A 20,982-nucleotide genomic window follows, 5' to 3' on the forward strand; every position below is an offset into this window, starting at 1 on the left:
CTTTAAATGTCAACATTCATCTTTTAAAAGCTGGTTTGTGTTTCCCACTGAACTGTTCTAGGTAATGTCTTGAAAAGAGATACTGCAAAACAGATAAGGAAAGAAGAAATCTGTTGATTTGGACATATTTAATTTCTAGCTGAGGGCTCTCTGGGACAAACTTGTCAAATGTCCCTCCCTAATTTTTAATTTCCACATGTACTTAACACAGTTGTGTGACCTGTTCTTTCTGATTTGTTCTCTGTGATTGTGAAGCATGTAACTAAGAAGTAAACTACCTGTGTCCCTTACGCATGGCCTCCAAGGACAGGTGATTGCTTGGCTAGTGGAACAGAAGTTTAATACCTTGAGTTCAATTTCAGCATTTGTGAGAGAGACTCTCAGATCTTGTTGAAACACAAGTTTCATTTCTTTATTGTAATGTGTCTTGGGCCACATGGGTAGTGTTAGCACTGTTTGCCTGGGGCTCTGACCACTGAGTTCTGACTTGTTGAATTACAATGAGATGAAATTTTGACCTTATAAGATCTTTAAAGTAAATAAAATTTGCTTTCTTGAAAAGTGACAGTTCTTACTGAAGTTGTGTTCTACTGTATTGACCACAGTTCCAGATCAAAGGTTGGGTTTTTTCTGGTTGGTTTTCCTTGCTGTGGCATAGGTCTGATGTATAAATTGTGTGTGTGGATTGTGGCTGAGTAGAGTCACCCAGAGGATTCCTCCTGTTTTGGAGGCTTAAGGGTTCTCTGCTGAAAGCAGCTCTTCACTCAGTAATTACCTGACTCCTGTCACCTCCTGAGAGAGAGCAGCAAGATGATGAGTATCAAGTGTCGTCTTTCGACTCACCAACATCAAGTGCTGGTAATCTGGCAAAGTAATTGTCACCAGGTATGTTAACATGTGTCTGGGAAGGTGAGGCAAGGGAGAGCAGAGGCTGGAACTGGAAACCTTCGATCATTGCTGGGAAAGTCTGTGTGCTGCTGTGATTTGGGATATCTCCTGTGGAGCTGAGAGTGCTGTCATTCATTTAAAGAGTCCATGTCAGGCTGGCACTGCTGCAAGGGTCACCAGGAGAAGAAACCTGGAACTGGATGGACTTTAGCTGCTTGTCTGTTAGATCTTCTGTGCTTATTTTTGTCCAGTGGGAATGGAGAGCTACACAAGCAACACTTGTGTCCCTTGGTGTGCACAGAGGGAAAGGGATGCGAAATGAGCTAAGAGGTGTTGAGTTCCTCTCAGTCTGGGGAATAGGGAAGCACTGTGGAAGCTGTCAGTGTCTCACCTTTGGTGTGTATCCTGTTAAAGGCATTCTCTTAAGTAAACTTGCTACACTACTTCATGCCTGAATTTTTGTGGAAAATAGTAGTGTGCCCTAAGACGACTGGAAAAGAATCCTGGCCTGAGAAAGAATTCTAGTGCTTGATCTGGTAGAAACAAACTCTACATTGCAAACTCCTTAATGAAAGAGAAAGAAGACATCACAGTTAAATAGCCTGCACTGGGGGCACTTCACATGTGGAAAACAGATCCTGCTTCTGGAATGCCTGAACTGGATGGTGACAATGGAAAAAACATCTCCTGTGGCCAGCGTTTTGGAATGGAAGTTTTTGGTTCAAGTTTGTGTTAACCAACTTGTGCTGTAATCCCCTTTGTTATTATCAAGTGTTTCAGAAGCTCAGGAGAAACACACTTTGTGCTGGTCTCAAATGTAAGAAGGAAATGTCATGAATAGAGTACAGTTGACTGGTGAGTTGTACTCAGTGCCTTTGGTCATCTTGTATTTATTCACATTAATGATTTGTAGGATGAAGCTAGCCTAAGTTGGCCTTTTGCTTCCCTCAGCTTTATACTGTGATTCCCAGAAGGAATACATGAATTGAGGTAACACTCAAAATTATATGGATGGGCTGTGTGAGAAGTGGAGATCTTGAGAAATGTTGCCTGAAACTCTTTCAAGCATTTTGCTCCTGTGGAAGAATCTCCATGAGCTGTTGCCTGGCTTAGGATAGGGTTCTGGTTCAGGTCATCTCATTAACAGTTCTGCTGAATGTTGTACAGATCATGTATGCTGTAGATGTGATCAAGTCACTTGGTTTTTGTAGCCTCCATGGGTAACCACTTCTGAGCCTCTGCAGGCCTGTTGTCTGTACAGAGACTGAATAAAAGTAGGGTTTTTTTTTCTGTAGCAGCTTCCTTCTGACTCAGCTACTTGGTGGTGTCTTCAAATGGTCACTGCAGGTGTCTGTCTAGGAATAAGAGGGGCTTTGTGGTGTGTGTATTGTCCTAGCTGTGTGGATCTTGCAGAAAACCAGACAGCTGTGTGCCAGACAGCAGTGCCATGGGAATCATCTGGAGCCTTGTGCACATCCCTGAGAATCCCCTGCTGCAGTAAGTGTTGCTGGATGTGCACTGTGTCACAGCAGAAACATAGGATGTCCTGACAGGAACAGACAGGGGGGATAATTGTTCATTCAGTTCTTTCTTGTGTATGGCTTCTAACAGGGTTTCAAACCAATGCAAGTTCTGTACCATGGCTGTGGAATCCTGGGACCACTGTGCAGTCTGGGCCTTTAAGTGAGACACAGCTTGCTAGAATTTAAGAAGAAATTATTAATACCAGACCACAAGAAACAAAAAAGACTTGAGCCACTTTTACAACTTCAAAAATGCTCCTGCCAACACTTCATGTTTCTTTGACAGCTGATGTTGGTTGTTTAAAGATGCCCAGACCTGTGCAGTGATCTGGCTGTCATAAAACATTTCAGGTTTAGGTAACTTGGCAGAGTATGTTCTTGTCAATATCTGTACTCATTGAAAGCTTTGCTGATGTTACTCTGTACCTTCTTAGCTGTGGTTTTAGTTATTCATAGTGCTTGCTGAATCCAGGTTCAGGATATTTCCCTGTATCAAGATCATCTTAAAATCCACCTATTCTAGATAGCACATCCGAAGTAACCTGAATTTGTTCACCCATCATAGGTCTAAAATGGTATGTCTGGGCTCTGCCAAGGGTCTGCATTTTCTCCTAAAAATTATCTACTGTTTTTTTTTTAATTTTTTCAACTCTTGCAGCAGTTATAGGCACATTGCACTATTTTTTATATTGCACTTTAATCTCTAGCATAATTATTTAAAAGAATGTCAGTAATAGCTGCCAGGCACAAGTGTGGTATTCTTCCTTTTTTTTTTCCTCTTGAAAATAGAGGTGGTAAGACATGTAAATCCATTACGATGTTGAGCAGCTGCTGCCCTGGTTGCTGTCAGAGAACTGGTACAGATTTAGTTGCAGCCCGCTGGTAATCCATGGGCTGACATGTGGCAAATTGTTATGAAATGATGGTGGCAGTATGTTCTCAATTCCAAGGGAGCTTAAAGCTCTTATGCCCCCCTCTTAGGCTACCCTCGCGATACCCTAAAATGAGGAACCAGCAGAAGGCATGTAATTACTGCAGTTGTTAGAGGGAATTCATCCTCTTATAATCTTGTGTCTCGAAAAAGAACATCGGAACAGAAAATTTCCTTGAAGACCTGGGATCTTATGTGATTAAAAATGTTCCACCTGGCTTGTATTTGAGCAAAGAACAATTGTTCCATACAACCTACAAACCTGATTAGAAGTGTGGTAATCTGAGCAGCACATTGCAAGCAGATGATGTGCACCAGTGTGCAGCATTGCTATATAAATGTGTATCTGAACATCTCTGCAGCAGTGTTGCCTGACAAGATTGCATGAAATCAACATGACACAACAGTTCAGTCTGGAAATCTGTTTGGCCAGGGCATTCAATTGCATTAAGCAGGAGCTTTTCCCTTTTGGCAGATTGTTTCTGTATGTAGTGCTCTTTATTTCATTTGCTAACTTCATTAGCAGTGAAAGAAGCAGGGGCAACTGTAGTGTAGAAGAACTACACTAAGTGTAGTGTATCTTAGTTTAAAAAATGATAGTTCTAGGGAGGATGTTTTTGTTTCTTTGGTTTGGTTTTGATTCTTGTCTGATGCAGTTTTATCCCTGTTCCTGGAGCTAACCTGAAGCCCCTGCAGCTGCAAAAGTGGGTTCAGAGATGGTTTGTTCCCTCAGGGATGGCCAGGTAGGGCTAAAAGTGTGCAAGATGAGTATCTTAGAGTAGTTTCTGCCTGGAGCAGGTGGCTAACCTCAACACACACAGAAGGGTAAAGGAAGATACTTGTTCTTTCCTGACACAGTACAGTTTGGGAGCAGTGATGTCACCATTCTGGAAATAATTCATGGAGTAGAAGTGTTTTCTTCAAACCCATGTATCGGGAGCAGTTGCTATTCACAACGTTGTCTGCTGTGTGCTGCCTGCTTTCCAGATGACTGTCAATGTAGGGTCATGTGTGCTGACTCTGCAACTCTGATAATAGTGAGTTCTTAGTGGAGGTTTTGAGTTTCTAGTCGCTGTTTGATAATTCCCAGTCTGTACATAATACCTAAACACTGGTTTCCTGCTGCGATAAGCAAGTCACTTTGGTAACTCTGGCAAAGATACTGGAGAAGGAGGAATCTCAGCTGAAGAGCTAGAAATTTGGAAACCACCTTCGGAAACCACTGCTGAGCTGAGATGCAGTTACTGACTGCTGTGATGGTGTTAGAAGGGAAAAACTTCTTGCTGTGTGTTTAACTGGCCCAAAATTCAGATATTTTGGACCATGTTTTCTCACTTGCAGGGACAGATGTTTACAAATCCATGCCTTAAGCTTTCCTTTCCTGTGGACTGCCTCATTCCCACCAGCACAAAGGCTGGTGTATGCTAAAGCCATCTTGCCATGGCATTGCCCTCAGTAGAGCAAGAGCCCACAGAACTGACTAGGACCAGGACAGACTGCTGTGGGCAAAGTAAAAATTTACACGTACATCAAACTTTCAGTAGTCTCCTTGGCTATTCAGACACTTCCCCTGTGTCTGCCTCTGTCAGCCAGGAAGGTGCTCAGCATTTCCTTGAAGAGGCATTCAAAGCTCCAAGTACATGGGGAAAACATGTACTTCCTGTACTTCAGGAAAACCTGGCTTCTGTGTTGCTGCGGATGCATGTCTCCAGCAAGAGGGATTGCTCAGTCAATTGTTCCTGGCTTCATCCGAGTTCCTCTGAAGGTTGTACTTGTTAGACTGAAGAGAGGAAACCTTAGGGTGGAAAGGCTGGGTTGTCTTGATGCCTGATTCCTAAGATCATTTGCTGTGTGTTGCCAGCAAGAATCACAGTTCTGAATAACAGGTGGGGTCTGTTGGGATGCTGGAGCAGCCGGGGTGCCAGTGCATTGAGTGTGCTGTGGAAAACGTCCTCTTTGCTGTGCCAACTGTCTGGAGAGGTCTGGGGCTGAGAGCTGCACCTTCTGTGCCGCAGACAGCCCCTTAAGCAGCTCAGCGGCTCTTGGTAGAAGTTGAGGGTTCTGTCTCCTCAGTGCCTGTTACAGTTTGTTTTCTAGGGACTCTGACTGTAGTAGCACTTAATAAATAATATTTAAACCTTTTGGGAAGTCAGGTGTATTAGATAATACTATGATTCAGTTCTTCCTTGAAAAAAGATTGCTTTATTAGTTGTTTACTGCATGTTGAGATTAGATGCAAAGGTCTAACCGTTCTGTGGGACTGTAAACTCTTGTGGCTATAGACATAAAGAAAAGGTTTGGGCCTTTTGTTGTCTAAGTGGTAGAAGTAGTCTCTTTTTCTTTTAAAGCTATTTGCATTTACGCTAACAGTGTTCCAGTAAATATTGGAAGCAGCAGGATTTGGAGGCCGGGGGTTGTATAGTGCAATGTGAAGGCTTGTACCTTTGGGAAATCTAAAGTAAGCAGCAGAATAATCCAGATTCTAATTTAGTGGGTAAAGCAAATATGTAGCATTTAAAATTACAGTAGATAAGAAGCAATCTGACACCAGAAGGCAAGAAGAAACAGCTCAAAGTCCTAATCACCTGATGTTTTTAGTCATTCTGGTCATCTTGTTTTTAAATCCTTACATAAATTGTATTGCTGCTGAATTTTGATTATTTTAAGTGTAACTGCAAAGGAATGAGGAAGCTGATGGATGAGGAAATTGCTGTTAATTCCCTTTAAAATTGGAAGAAATGGCTCTCGTAAACTGGAGCATAGAAAGAAAAGAATCTGACTTGGCCTGGAAGTTGCATGCTAGTTTCCTTGTGAAAGAAGGAATTAGCTGAGAAAAATATTTTATATATTGCAAGAACATGAGTTATGAGTTGGATTCTGGCTGAAGATGATTTTTGGAGAAATAGTGGGTGCCTGTAGCCATCTCTAGCTTTTTCAATCCTTTGAACACATGGAGATAGTTAAATGTCAGTGTTTGTGTAACAAAGACCTAAATGGAAGACATCCGTTTTCTTTGGGTGAGGTCAGTGGTCCAGTGCAATGCAGTGGGTAGAGTTCTCTAGCAACTGCTTGAATAGGAGCAGCCCTGGCCCCAGCTGGTGTCAGATGCTGGAGATGTGAGAAGCTCATCCCCAGAGCCAGGCTGGCTGTGGCAGCCTTTGTGGGCAGAGTGGCGCACAGGTTTTGGGCAATGGCTCTGTGCTTGCCAGGACGTGAATTCTCGCTGCTGTTGCTGGTGTTACATGTAACATTATGCACCCTATCTGTGGCCAAGAGGACATTTCAAGGGAAAATGTGCTTTACCCAGTGGAAACTTGAGTGTTTTGATTTTCCTCCTGCTCCTTCTCTTCTAGTAGAAATCCAAGTCAGTTATACTCCTGAAAACATCTCCTCACATAATGGGGGTCTGACACAGGGAAAAACTGGATTTGCTTAGTGATGAGAGCAGTGCCAGTGCCACTGTGAAGCCTCCCCTGCTCTGCCTGCTCCTGCCATCCCACCCCTGCTGCAAAATTTTTACTTACTTGCATTGTTCCCAAGGCAACTACACCACAAAAGACTCATCAGTGAATTGTTCTTTCAGTTCTAGTTGTCAGTGAATAGTGGGGAGAAAGCTGGCAGAGGAAAACGAGTAAATAAATTTCCTTGCCATAGGGAAGCTGAGCTGACAGGTTGCATTTAGACACAAAGCAGAAAGCATTGCTGTCAAACTTGAGGAAAAGCAAGAGCTGTTGTGCCTCAGTTGCTGCAGAAGTTAGAAGGAGCTGCTCTCATGACTAGAGCATTGTCAGAGCAGACTGTCAAAGCAGAAGCACATCAAAAAATAGCTTGTCTGCTTAAAAAAATATAATATAGAAAATTAAAGTGTTAAAATCCTGCTGCCTCCTGTTTTCCCAGAGGAGAACGGAAGTATAATGACTGGGTTTGAAAAGCTGTCTCTAGAGATCACCTGTGTCCATTAGCCCTTCTGTATGCCCCCTAAATACTGGTACTGTATTTCCAGACACCTTGTGCTTTAGAAGTAAAATTGGCAGCTCTGTCTGTTGATTTTATGAATGCTGTTTGAAATGTCAGATCTGATTTTTAGCTTGCTTCCGTTCCTAAGTACAGGATATATGTTTGCATCATCTCCTGGGATGTGTGGCTGTGGGGTGTGTGGAGTAAATTTTGCCATTGTTATGTTTTAAGTTTTCATTTGCTTTTTTCTTTGGACCTGCAGGTTCTCCTGGAAAACAAGTGGATAACTCAGCCAGTAATCAAGGAAGTAACTTAGGGACCCCAACAAAGGCTGGAAAACTGAGCCATGCATTTAGAGATCCTCGGGCAGGGAGGAAAAGTGCAGAGGGACATGTGACAAAAGGTGGTGAGGAGTCAGAGAGTGATTTTGAATCTGATCCTCCTTCTCCCAAGAGCAGTGAGGAAGAAGAACAGGACGATGAAGAAGTCTTGCATGGAGAGAATGGAGACTTCAATGATGACGATACAGAACCAGAGAACTCAGGCCACCGACCTCTCCTCATGGATTCTGAGGAAGAGGTGGAAGAAGAGGAGGAAGAAAAGCAGAGCTCTGATTCTGATTGTGACCGAACCAAGCAAAAATGTGTGGGAGGGCTCCTGAGCAATCGGTTCAGAGATGGTACGGGTAGCGGTGAAATCACAGAGCCCAGTTCAGTGCCTATGTCCCCGCCTGAGGTGCCAAGCACTCCAGTCAACTCTGGCCAAGAATTTGACGTGTTTGGAGCTGTGCCCTTTTTCACTCTACAACCTCAGGCCACAGCGAAGATGGACAAAACTGTTTCTTCTCAGGTGGCTTTTCCCTGCCTAAGCCAAGAGCACGATGATTTTGATGTTTTCATAAAAGCTCCTTTCAGCAAAAAGATGCCCCAGCAAGATGGGCAAGGGTCAGGGATGGAGCCTCTGCTCTCCCCCAGCTCTCCACGGAGTCTGGATATCTTTGGTTGCACCCCATTTCAGCCATCCCTTCTCCCCAAGTCTGCTGGGAGTAGGGAGGACCTGTTCGGGCTGGTTCCATTTGAGGATATCACAGAGAGCCAACAGCATCAGAAGGTGAAGCAGCAGCGGAACCTACAGAAACTGTCTTCCCGCCAGAGGCGCATGAAGCAGGAGGTGTCCAAGAACAATGGGAAGCGCCATCACGGCACCCCCACCACCACAAAGAAGGGGTTGAAACCCAGCTACCGCACCCCAGAGCGTGCCCGCCGGCACAGGAAGGCCGGCCGCAGGGACTCCCAGAGCAGCAACGAGTTCCTGACCATCTCAGACTCCAAGGAGAACATCAGTGTGGCTGTATCTGACAGCAAGGATCGAGCCAACCCTCTACAGACAGACGATACTCTACTGGATCCTTTCGGCGCCAAACCCTTCCACCCGCCGGACCTGATGCGCCATGCCCAGCACCAGGGCTTTGGGGACAGCCGCGGGGACCATGGCACAGTAGTCGTGGCTGGCAGGCCAAGGCAGAGCTCCTTGCATGGGGCCATTCACGGTGGGGACGGGCTGAAAACAGATGACTTCGGTGCGGTGCCCTTCACAGAGCTGGTTGTGCAGAGCACACAGAGCCAACCACAGCAGGCACTGGAGTTAGATCCCTTTGGAGCAGCTCCATTCCCTTCTAAACAGTAGAGGCTTCCAATGGGTTTGCCCCACTCCACGTCTCCAAGTCTCTTAATAAAGATTTAGTGGCGTAATTTATGTGGTTAAAATGCCAGAGACCTGGGTTGTACAGCTTGTTCAGGCTGAGGAGGCAATGGCCTGCATGCATGATGGAATTGCAAATAACGTCTAATTCTGATCTGGGTCTTCTTGAGAAAAAGAAAAAAGAAATCAGGAATGTTGTTTCCTTATGGCAGATGGCTCACGGAATGAAATGAGGAATAGATATGAATCCCTGTTAATGACTTGGGGCCCTGGGACATACTGTCATTGTGCACTTTGGTGTTGCCTTTCAATCCCTCTGCCATGTGCCCCGGTTGAGCGGAACAGGCAGGGAGCACATGGAAAATGTTTTCCATATGTTCAGGGGGCTGATGAACTGTGGTGCTTCATCATGTCTCAGCACACCTAAGAACAAAGACATGCTGATACCCAGATTATGTGCTGGAAATGGCCAAGTCTTTGCTTCCTAGGTGAAAACTACCATCATTAATCATAAAAATAAAGCAGCCACATCCTCAGGGGGCTGTGGCCCAGAATTCCAGAGCACAGCTATGGCTTGCAGACATCTATACAGCTGCAGAAATGAAAGGCAGATTATTTTTTGTGTGCCTAAATAGTCAATTTTATTTTTCTGAAGTAAGTGCCATTAATGTAAAATAGCAATCTGGTAATTTAGAGTCAAAACTAAAGAAGCAGATAATTTACTGATCTGTGAGAAGCCTGAATGTGTCAGGGAGTGAGACAGCAGGGATATGGTTGGGATTGCAGCACTTAGGAGACTCATCACACTGGAAGAGAGGCTGTCCTTGAGCACATATGGAGTGTTTCAGATGACTTGCAGAGTTGACTGTGAGGTACAACCATTGGATTGATTTGATTGCAAATTGGGATTTGTGTCTGTTTTCATCTTGGATTTTTATTGCAAAGAAAATGTGTATTCTCTCAAACATGTTGGTTTTTTACCGCAACAGTTTTATAAAATGTAACCTAATGCTCTTCTAAGATTTGCTAAATGCACTGTGCTTTGGAGATGCTTCCTGCCCTGGCTGTGTTCTGGCAGGAGATGGTGGCTGCTGGACCACTGAGCTGCATTTCACCCCACACAGCCTTTTGGGCAGGACCCCTGCCCTGCCACCCAGGACCTCAGAAGCTGAGGAACTCCAGGAGGTGCCTCTGGTGATGGGAGGAGGTATGAACACTGCTGAGCACAGAGTTTGCTTCCTGTGGTGCAGAAGCTGGTGTTGTGTAGGTGGGACAGCTCCACTGCCTCGCAGCTTGTCCCAAACCATGGGCACCGTCTGCAGAGACAGTGCCCCTCAGGACAGCCATGCCTGGTTCCATGGCCATCCTTATGGGGACACGGAAGGAGGTGGTTCCTCAGCTTGTCTCACCTTTCTGTCCTGCTCCACTGGAGGCTGAGTAGGTAGCTGGGTGTTTGCACATGGATGACATAACTGTTTGTGGCCAAGTGTCCCATGGCCCCCCATCACAGGTGAAGTGAAATATTCATGGTTGTGATTTCCCCCCAATGCCTCCTGCTGGATATAGAGATCTGTGATCCTGAGATCTCTGAGGGGCAGGATTTGGTCCCTTACAATATTCACTGAAAACATTGAAGACAAATCACATGACACCTTTGGGATCAGTTTGATAAAATGCCCTCTAGGATGTATGTGAGATTGCTTCCCTTAGCCCAGGAATCTGAACGTAGCTCATGGCGATGGTGTATTGCCTTCCTCAGTTTAATTTCTCACAAGGGTGTATGTGGAATATTCCAGCTGTGCCTGCTTCAGTGTGCCTTTTCCAGACTTACAAGTTAAGCCCTTAGGAGATTGAAGAGAAATGTTTCAACACAGGACTTTCCAGGCTTTATTACTGCTCTTCTCACCTGTTTGGTGCCAAAGGCTGCAAGAAGCACATGCCAGTTTTTGTAGCATTTCTGACACTCAGGTTAATGGTCTTTTTCGTTTGTTGTTTTGGTTTTTTGGTGGGGTTTTTTTTTTTTTTTCCCCCTCTGTACATTCTTATGAGCTGCCTTTCTCAGTGTCCTTTCTCAGTGTCCTTCAGAGCTGTTACCTGCCTGAAGAGCTCTTGGAACAGAGTTGAAATGACAAATGGGGCAGTGGGGTGGACACAAAATGAGATTAAAACTGTGGTCATAAATGTGGCTGGTCCTCACCAAAGCCACGCTGTTGCTGCCTTCCCAGTGGGAAAGCAACGGGAAGGGTTAACAATGCACATGTCACTGGGGCTTGGCTCTAGGGCTTGGGAGAAGTAGGGGCTGTTGGACATATTGGGAGAAGGCTGGGCACCAGCAGATGCAATGTGGGCAGAAGTGATCAGGTAAATTAAAAACAGGAAATGTGTTCATGTACTGGTGATTTACTCCAGGCTGAGAGAGCTGCAGGGGATTTTGGTAGAGGGTCTGTATATAATTATATTGCAGTACAGCAAAGCTGAAGGGAGAGGTAAGGCAAAGGCAACTGCAGACCCCAGTGACTCTAGACCTGGCATGAGTTATGGCCCATGATATTTGCCTCCTAGTGGCCTTAACACAAACCTGGTTCTTCATACTCGAGACACAATCAGGTTTTTGCTTAAATGTAACTTTTTAGAGTTATTTTATCCTTTCTCAATGGTCGATGTGAGATTGGTGCACCCCACTAAGCTGACTTTGACTGGTGTATGTATTTTATACCAAACTGAATCCAAGTTTGGGGTTATTTTCATCCACTATTCAAAGGAGGTAAAATGTGTGACTGTCAGGGAATGGGATATCCTTTGACTTTTTTCAGGGTATGTGGAGTGCAACATGACCTTACTTGAAACCAGGAAAGCCCTTGTTGCAGTAGACATGTATATATTGCCTGTGGTAGCAAGAGGGCAAGGCAAGGGGTTGACACTTCCCTTCCAGACAGAAATCCCAACGTATTTTTACAGCTTCTCCTTCAGCATGCTGAGGGACTGAAACACAGGCCTTCTAGGATCAGCTGCTGGAGAGAGCGTCTGTCCCAAGGTACTAAGAAGCCCTTAGTGGTTGGGGTCACAGAAAGAAAAACCAGATAGTTGTGTTTGCAGACTCAAAGGGCCCTGAGGTGTGTAATTAATATAATTAATGCTTGGGCTGCCGTTTGTGTGGTGGGGGGCTCTGTGAGCACCAGTGTTGGAGGAAAAACCTTATAATCACTCTGGGTGCCCCAGTTAGTAAAACCGAGTACTGTGAAAATAAGTTGATATATTTGCTACTGTGAGAATAAGAGTTTATCTGGAGTTTTTTATATTATATTGTGTATTTTTATATATGAGAAGTATATATAAAATATACACATGCTTGCACACATCACATACCCCTTGGAGTTGCTGTGGTTTTGGTAACACAGCAGCCACAATCATGTTTGTGACTTGAGTGAATATGAGTTAAGCACCAAGGTGGCTGCTATGTTACTGTTCCATAGTGCTTAGTTTGAAAGGAAATCTAGGAGATTGTATGTATGCCTAAAATTGTGACTGAGGCATCACCTAGTATTAAAGAGCATAAAAATTAATTTAAAATTGCTGGCATTCAGCTTTTAAGTGCACTTGCCTGAACTACACTTCCATTTCTTGTTAGACTTGGAGTTTCTAAAGCTTTTCTGTGTACTACTAAAGCAAGAACTTTTAACTTTTTTTGTGAAGCTGATGTGTATCATAAGATCCTTGGAGTTGTTAAATAAACAAACCTGGTGACAGTGTCTTTGCAGGTCTCTTCAACACTGTTGTGTTCATGTGTAGACTTTCATTTACTCATAAGCAGTGCTGCTGCTGCTGAATTATTTTGTAGCTGTAAGCACTTGTGGCTCTCTTAGAAAGTGTTTTATGTAGTTGTATTTGCTGCCCAATCATCTCGCTGTGTCCAACTGGTTAAAAATATGTGGATCATGTGTTATTTTGAATTCCTTTGGTTCAGTGTTACTCCTTAAAACCTTCTTGCAGAAGGGTTATGTATGGTTCCCAATGCCAATTCTGTGGACTGAGCTCTGCAGTTCTGGACAGCACTATAATGTGGTGGGAGCCCCTTCCTGTAGTTGTTTATTGGAGCAGGTTTGTTTGAATGCTCCTTATATTGATTTTACTTTTGGGTGAGCTGAAGTAAGAATGAAAATGGTCAAGAACAGATTAAGCAACAACAGGACTCTGTTAATAAAGAGTAGTGGTAGTAGGCTGCAAAGCTGAGTTCATCAGCAAATTCAGCTGTCTGTGTAACAGACGATGTAAAAAATCCCTGTCTGTGTAACCCACAGGATGTGGCACAAGTTCCATGGTTGAGCCATTGACATCTATCATTTCACTGCAGATGCAGGAATGATGTTACTCCAAGGAAAAAAACCAATGAACTGGAATTTATTTATAGGTTCAGTATGTACAGGAAAAACCATCATGCAGCTTGATAAATTGTGTCAGGTAAAAATGCACAGCTTGGCAGTTTCCTTATCTGGTGAAAACTGCTGGAGAAGTTAAGAATTTCCATTTAAAAAATACATTAGTGAATGCTCAAGTCAGTATTATTTCAGAGCACAGACACATTCTTCAGGTATTAGTGTACACATAACACTGGAAACAGACTTTTATACTTGCAAGTTCCTTGTCAGGCTTCAGTAGTAGTAATTAGTGCACATGAAACTTGCTTGGCTGTCAAGTTAAAAAAAAAATCATAAAAAAAAATCAGTGCTTACACTGAAAGGCTTAAAGGTCTGGGAGCTGAATCATTAATGCAGAGTCAGTTTTGCCAACGCTTGTCTCTGGAGTTTAAAAAAAAACAACAAAAAAAGCACCAAAACCACCCTCTGACCTAAACAGAGAGCATCTCTGTCCAGCACATGAAGAGGAGTTAGTATCCTGCCTTCTCCATGCCCGAGGAATTTAGGTGCCTATCTGTAAGCTTCCACCTCCACTACAAGTCTCCTTGGCACACCCTGACCAGAACACAAGTCCTGCCTTAGCCCAGGGAGAGGCAGCTTTGGGCAGCTAACAGCCTGGCTGCCTTGAGGAAGTCACTGCACCCAGCCAGCCTCTCCCAGGGGATTACAGGGAAGCCCTCTCCACAAGGACATTAACCATCTAGGATTAGTCCCAACAGCATCATTGCCTCTAACCCAAAAGTCCAAAGCATTTCAATGCTGTTTGGAAGACCGGCACCCCTGGAGCTTAATTGTGCTGGGCTGCAGCTACCCGATAACCAGAGTATTTCACGGCTCCCTACTGTTCATTTTATAAGAGATGGTTTCACAACACATCCTGAAACTCTAGGCAGCCTTTGCACTGTGGCAGCAAGTCGTTTTGGACAGTGGTGTCTGCAAATGCAGTATCATCCTGCACAATGGAAAGGAAAGGAATCTGCAGCCCCTGGCAAGTTCACTGATTGCAAAACAGCAACAAACATGGACATGCAGGCTTAGTGCTACTCCTGGAATATTTTGGAATACGAATTCCAGATTACTGAAGGGATCTAGAGAAATTTCTTCAAGCAATGGCACAAACCCCCTTGGGGGAGGCTATTTTTAAGATCTGCAATTAACATCTAGGTGTACTGCATGTCATGTGATCTTATCTCCCAGAGAATGGGAAAGAGCTTGTCCAGACCAGGACACAAATCCACTGAATTCCAGTTCATACGTTCCAGTGCCAATGCTGAAGCATAAATACATCTTCCGTGCAAACACTGAAGGACGCGCAGCCCCCAGGGCTATGGTTTGGATCCAGGACCAGCTCCCACAGTTCCTACAATTTTACAGGCACGCTGTCAGAAGTGTTCTCCTAACGGTGCACACCACTCAAAAACCTGGTGTCCAGGCCTGAGTACGCTTGGCTGAGCCATTTGTATTTGCTAGGCAACAAAACATCTCGCTGGGATCCGCATGCCACATGAGCTCAGTCTCCTGCTGTCCCGCTCCAGGAAGAGCTGTTTGGTGCTTGACTGCAGAGCAAGAACTGGCTGAGAAGGAAATGCCCCTCAGATCCCAGGCAGTGCTGCTGTGTTTATCAAAGCTTGCAGTAACACTTTGTTCCAGCAAGGGGGTAAGAGTCCAGGAGTCAGGAAAGGAACTGCCTCAGTCCTTGACAGCACAGCTCATCACATGAGGTCCAGACGCTCAGAGTCACAAATCTTCTTGTGCTGCCTCTGAAACAGAGCAGGGAAATGAGGTAAATCACTGTGCATGTGTACTTGGTAGCTCATCTGATTTCCACAACATCCGTAATGCTAAGCAGACTGAAAATCTGATAAAAGCCTGAGAAAAAGCCTAATGGTTTGCGACTACTAAGATTGTGACACTGAGCTGGAAGGCATTTGGCAAGTCTAAGTCCAGCCTGCTCTAAACTGCTCAAGGGCCCAGCAGCTCCACAGAGCCTCATCCAATGCAGCAGCACAGGTGAGCTGAGTGCCTGACATCACATCCCTGCTTTTTGTTTGCACCAGTCAGGATCCACTCTGGGGCAGCGACCTGAGGTTCAGGCCAGGATTCCTGAAGCCTGTGGTTAGAGTATCCCGTTCCCCGTGGATGGCAACTGTACCTTGGCTCACAAGTCCGCGCTGTACTCGGGGCAGGGCTTGCTGTGTCGGTACTGCATGATGTACACTGTGGACTGGTGCCACCAATACAGCATCACCACTGCCAGGATGTGCCACACTTGGTGGCTTGAACCGAGGTAGTTCAGCTGGCCTGTGGGGGAGAACAGGGGCATGGAGTTCAGCTGTTAAATTTGGCCACAGTGCGTGCAGTGCAATCAGTCTCCTGCAGAGCTCCGCCATACCCTGCCCTTGAGGGGTGACAGGGAAAGTTCTTTAACAAACTTGATGGAAGTTGTCTGCCTCCTCCCACTCTTTTACTCTGCATGGGAACACTGCATGGGGAACATAGTCAGCTTGTTCTCTCTCAGGAAATTCAGGACCCACAGCAAGGACTGTGACACTGTAGGAAGTTTAACTGCAGAAAAAAAAAAAAACAGCCAGAAGAGAATTTCCTACCTGGGAAGTATCTTTCTGGAACTTTGGAAATATAGAAGAGAAAAGCTACAGCAGCGATGAAGTACATGACAAACACCCGCGGAGCAAACTCCTGCAAAAGAAAAGGAAGCTCGCCTATTCTGTTAGAAAGCAAAACCAGAAAAAATGTCCCTAAAGATAAAAAAGAAGGTATGACAACACCAAATCTTCCTTCCCTGCCTATGCAGCTATGCACAAATCCAATGGGGATGCACATATCAAACTCCAGGAAAGCCTGAGTGGGAAGAAACCTCTTATTCCAGCCTCTTGCTCCTACACACAAGCTACGCAGTTCAGCCAACAGCAGACATAGCATCTGTCTGTGAAAGGTCACTTGCCACTCCCCTGACCCTGCACAGAACAGCCACTGCACTGCACTGCACTGCACAGCACTGCACTGCACAGAACATCTCACTTATCCTGGGATCGCAGCTGCTGCACCAGAGCCCGTAAGGCTGTTCACACTGGGTGGTCAGTAACCAGCAATTCAGTCACCAGGTGGATTTTGTTAGCAGAATGTTTTGTTACAAAAAGTGGGCCATTTTTCTGAAACAAACTGTGTACGGTAGACACCATCCTGCTATCCCTGGGGAAGCCAAATGGGGAAGTGTGGGGGCATGACTACTATTGGTATGACTTCTAGAGGGCCAGTGTAAAATGTCCTGTATAAAGGCCACATCTATTTCCAAGTGGGGCTCTGCCACATTCCAAAGCAGCTGTGGACCAAGCTGAACCCTCACCCCAAGGGCCAACCATCCATCCAGGCCAGCCCAGGCATGTGAAGTTTGTGCTCACTATGAAGTGTGTCCTTCCACACCATCAGGTAACCCTAGGTAACTGCAATATCAGGGTGGTTCATACTGGGGCACATTGGACTGCCTTTAGGTGTACTGGGCTGCTGCCTTCGTAGCATAATTCCAAGTGGTGAAACAAACAGGAAAATAGTAATGTTAAAGGGCTGTTAAAGGATTGTGCAGGAGACAGAGGCCTGAACACATAAATGCTGATTTCTGCTACAATTCTAGGGAACAAGAGAGGAGAAAAATAATCATCCCATCATCCCAGTGTCTCCTGGTTGCCCTCTGCACCTGTGGAGGCGGCCAGCCCTGAGCACTCATGAAGCCTGACAGGCTCCGACCTGTTCCTCCGCCACCTCAGCTCCTGGACCCCCTCCATGGGTGAGGGTGTGGTCTGCCCGCACAGGCTGCTCTGTGCCCAGGCACAGACACGCCTGGATTCTGCTTTCTTTCTCACTGCAGCTTTAGAGCAGCACAGCAGAATGGAGCTGTTTACCCCCTCTCAACACATTTCTCAGTGTTCTCATTTTGATCATACAGACCAAAAGAATTCCTTAGAGGAATTTTCCTTCCTCCTGCTTCCCCATTGTTTCTCCAAATGTAAGAGGACTCAAGGAAAATGGCAACTGAAAAGCAAAAGGGAATCTTATTTCCTTCTTTTCTTTTTTTTTTTTTTTTTTTTTTTTACCTGTACAATGGATGCACCAACACCGCCATTGAGCCAAACCCAGTGGATGGTGGGAATGATTCCATAGCCAGAGACGCAGCAGAAGATGATGGAGCGCAGCCTGTGCCACTGCTGTGTGAGGTAACTGGGATGGATCTGAGCAAAAAACACTGCCAGGATCATGGCCAGCACAGTGATCAAATACACCTGGCGCCAGTACTGAGGGCAAAAAAAAACAAAGGCAAGTTTGTGGGTTTCTTATCACATGCAAAAGTCACCTCTGGGCAGAAGGTTTCAGTGACTGAGCACAGTGATACCTCAACCTGTCCCTGCCATGAGTGCCAGCAGTGGGTCTCAGTGCAGGGCCCTGTGTTTGTCAGCTGGCACTGAGGGGAAGGGACTCTGTTGCTTGGGGGCACCTGGCACCACATCCTTTATTCCAAGCACTTCCTGCACCAAATGTTTTTAATGCACCTGTGCCTCACCAGCCCAGTTCAGCTCCTGGACAGCCATGTCCACAGCAGGCCTTGAGAAGGAACTCATTTACTCATCTTCTATTAGATGGAGAGAAAACAAGGTTGTTTCTGCCCCGTAGCAGCTACCTCATGGTCAGTGCTGTTTGAATAAAGTACCTGTGATGAGAAACATTGTATGATCAGCCTCAGGCACTGGATACAGGTAGGACCTGTAGTTTCCCTGCCTTGAGAGAAATTTAAATATTTTCTTGAGGCTTGTACAATCAACAGTTGGAAGGGAAAACCAGCATTTGCCTGTCTCTTCAGCCAGCACAGTTCTGCTGGGGTCAGAGGGACGTGTTTCAGTTCCCATCCCTGTCTCTCCACTCCTGTTCTATTTGGACACCTGTACTGAGCCCCCTTCCTGCAGCACAGAAACTACAGTGAGACCACACAAATTAAACCCTGCAAGGACATGCGCTGCTGACTCACATTACTGCAATAGAAGGCATAGAACACCCCTGACACATAGCAGCCCAGGATCCCGATGGAAATTCCTGCGTAATCCAGTGCCATCCAGCGCCGGCTGGTCTTCTCAGAGCGGTGACAGCAGAACAGGTGATATCCTACTGAGCAAAGCATACAGACCTACACAGAGGGCCAGATGAGGAACGTTAATTCCTTACAAAGGAGCAGGGAGCACAGCAAGCTTCAGCTCTTCAGCTGGAGCAGGTGCCCAGCCCATGACATGATGTGCAGTGCACCTTGGTGCAGGCACTTGTGATCCCTGTCAGCCAGCCATAAAGCTTCTCTGGCAGTGGGGAGGAGGAACACGACACTGCAAATCATGATAACCAGTTGCACAAGTAAGAAAAGTGGGCTCGTGAGGCCACAGTGCTCCAGGGAGACACATCTGCATCAATACAGAGGGAGGATGAATTCCACTGGGCCAAAATGCCCTAGGCAGAGCCCAAAGCCCAAATCTGCCCTGACTGCCCAGCACCCACTGTGTGCCTTTATTGAGGGAATACACAGAAATTTAACTCTTTAATGCATAGGCTGCTTGTTTGCTCCTAGGCTGGCTTAAAATCTTTTCCCTGAGAAGTGTTTGGTTCTCTGTGACCTCGTAGTAGTCCCAGCCAGCAAGGGAGTTTTTCCCACTTGTGGCTGTACAAAGGCATCCTGTACCCTGCAGAGAACACAAACAGTGCCTTTAGCTCTCTGTGCTCTTGCAAGGTCAGTGCACTTCACAGGAGCTGCAGTGGCCCTTTGAAGTCTGCTGTGGAAACAGACTTATTTTACAGACAAGTAAGAACAGATTTTTTTTTTTACAGACAAGTAAGAAAGGCCACCAGCCCTCCTGCCCTTCCCAACTATCAGGCCACGGCTGATCTCCGTGCTCCGGTGCTTAGCCCTTTCCAGCACCACGTGGTGCCGCCTGGGGCCGCGTCAGACCCCCCTCAAACTGCGGAAGCTCTGAGACACAGACTGGAAAAACGCACTTGTTTACCACTGCACTGACTCTCTCCTGTGCCAGCTGTTCAGTTTTCCCCAGCTTATTCCAGGTCAAATCCGACCCAACCACAGCGGCTTTTACCTCGACGAGCGATGCCACTCAAACCGCGCTGTCCCCGGAGTGAGCCCGCACAGCGGGAGGGGTTCAACACCGCCCTGGAGCCGGCGCCCACCTGGAAGCAGAAGAGGCAGACGGAGCAGATGACGAAGTCCTCGCGGGAGGCGCCGGCCGCCGGCAGCACGGCCGTCAGGTCGTAGATGCCCAGCGTGAAGAAGAGCAGGAAGCCGAGCAGGTGACTCCAGATGTTGACGGTCTCGTTGGAGAGGATGAAGAGGCTGAGGGAGAGGAGACACAAGGCAGGGCAGGCGATGAGCGGAGGCGGGGTGGGGGAGGCCCGGGGCCGCGGGGGGCGCTCACCTCTTGATGCAGAGGCGGGAGGGCAGGTAGGCTCGGTATCCATCGGTGATGTAGGGGTTGTCCTTCAGGAACACCGGGATCTGCTCGTACGTGTAGAGCCGAATGCCGCGGGGCACCAGCACCGGCCAGTACTGGTAGCTGCCCAGCTCGATGTAGTGCGCGCTGCGCAGCAGCTTCTGGTGCATCCTGCCCGCCGCCGCATCGGACCGGCCCGAGCCGCCCTCACGGGCCGGGATCGGGATCGGAAGCGGCCCCGGGAACGCCCGTGATGACGTCACCTCGCGGCGCCCACCGATGCCGTCACTGCGCGGCTCTGCCTCGTCCTGTGCGCGAGGTGACCGCGAGGTGGCGCCCGAGAGTCGCCAGGTCCTCTCAGCGTTCCCGAACCCCTCAGGGCGCCTGGGACTCTTCAAATCTCCAGGACACCTCAGAGGCCTCAGACCCGCCGCAACGCCCCGGGGCGCCTCAGACTCCCGCGACCCGTCAGAGCCCTCAGACCTCTGGGACAGCCCGGGAGCCCTCAGAGCTGTCAAAGCCCCGGGGCCCTCAGACCCGCCGGAATCCCTCAAGCCCTCGAGACCCCTCAGAGCCCTCAGACCTCCGGGACCCTCCGAGGTGCCTCAGACTCCTGAGAACCCTCGGAGCCCTCAGACCTCTGGGATCGCCCTGGACATCCCCTGAGCCCTCAGATCTGGGATCCCCCGGGGTGCCGGAGTCTCTCCCAGACCCCTCAGACTTCCAAGATCCCCTGAGATACCTTGGATGCCTCAGAGCCCTGGGGTGCCTCAGACCTTCCAGGAACCTTTCAGGACTCTGGACCCATGGGGAGGCCCTAGGGCCCTCCCGTACCCTTCAACCCTCCACAACAACAGAGACATGCCTTTGAGCCAGTCAGGTGTTCCTCTCAGGTAGGCCTGAGTCTGCAAATGTCAGTGAGAGAGGCCAGGAACACACTTGTCAAGTCTAACAACACCGAGGGCTGTCATTCCCTGTGGTAATTGCAGTTGCACTGTGCAAGAACAATCTCTGTTTAATTGAGATCACAATTAGTAGCATTTGGGGGATTTCCCTGTGTACTCTATGAAGTACCA

The 20,982-nt window shown here is 46.9% G+C and overlaps 2 protein-coding genes across 3 annotated transcripts in view; one reads left to right on the plus strand and one right to left on the minus strand.

Moving 5' to 3' along the window:
- BMP2K (BMP2 inducible kinase) overlaps nucleotides 1-12,751 on the plus strand; it is a 50,532-nt gene extending 37,781 nt beyond the window's left edge. The window contains exon 16 of the mRNA XM_063415279.1: nucleotides 7,562-12,751. Within this exon, the coding sequence (XP_063271349.1) occupies nucleotides 7,562-8,985 (1,424 nt within the window). The 3' untranslated portion in view covers nucleotides 8,986-12,751. The remainder of the gene's footprint in view (nucleotides 1-7,561) is intronic.
- A 624-nt stretch (nucleotides 12,752-13,375) lies between these two features.
- Nucleotides 13,376-20,372, minus strand: PAQR3 (progestin and adipoQ receptor family member 3). 2 transcript variants are annotated; one of them, XM_063415280.1, is made up of 7 exons: nucleotides 19,892-20,372; nucleotides 19,647-19,809; nucleotides 18,451-18,606; nucleotides 17,525-17,722; nucleotides 16,022-16,112; nucleotides 15,568-15,716; nucleotides 13,376-15,175 (listed from the first exon to the last, which is right to left on the minus strand). In XM_063415280.1, exons 1-6 carry the CDS (start codon nucleotides 20,074-20,076, stop codon nucleotides 15,574-15,576), a joined length of 936 nt encoding a protein of 311 aa, XP_063271350.1. In that variant the 5' UTR covers nucleotides 20,077-20,372; the 3' UTR covers nucleotides 13,376-15,175; nucleotides 15,568-15,573. The 2 variants fall into 2 exon arrangements, with proteins under 2 accessions (XP_063271350.1, XP_063271352.1); XM_063415282.1 differs by lacking the exons at nucleotides 19,647-19,809; nucleotides 19,892-20,372 and adding an exon at nucleotides 19,556-19,574.
- Nucleotides 20,373-20,982: the final 610 nt, after the last annotated feature.

Source organism: Prinia subflava, chromosome 18, assembly GCF_021018805.1.
Source record: "Prinia subflava isolate CZ2003 ecotype Zambia chromosome 18, Cam_Psub_1.2, whole genome shotgun sequence".
Taxonomy (NCBI): Eukaryota; Metazoa; Chordata; class Aves; order Passeriformes; family Cisticolidae; genus Prinia; species Prinia subflava.

Excerpts from the sequence above, each read along its gene's own strand:
- PAQR3 (XM_063415280.1), bottom strand. The coding sequence starts at position 20,076 with ATGCACCAGAAGCTGCTGCGCAGCGCGCACTACATCGAGCTGGGCAGC. Across the intron at positions 19,810-19,891 it reads TCCCGCCTCTGCATCAAGAG|CCTCTTCATCCTCTCCAACG; the intron begins GTGAGCGCCCCC and ends CCTCTCCCTCAG. Across the intron at positions 15,717-16,021 it reads TCCAGAAAGATACTTCCCAG|GCCAGCTGAACTACCTCGGT; the intron begins GTAGGAAATTCT and ends TCTCCCCCACAG.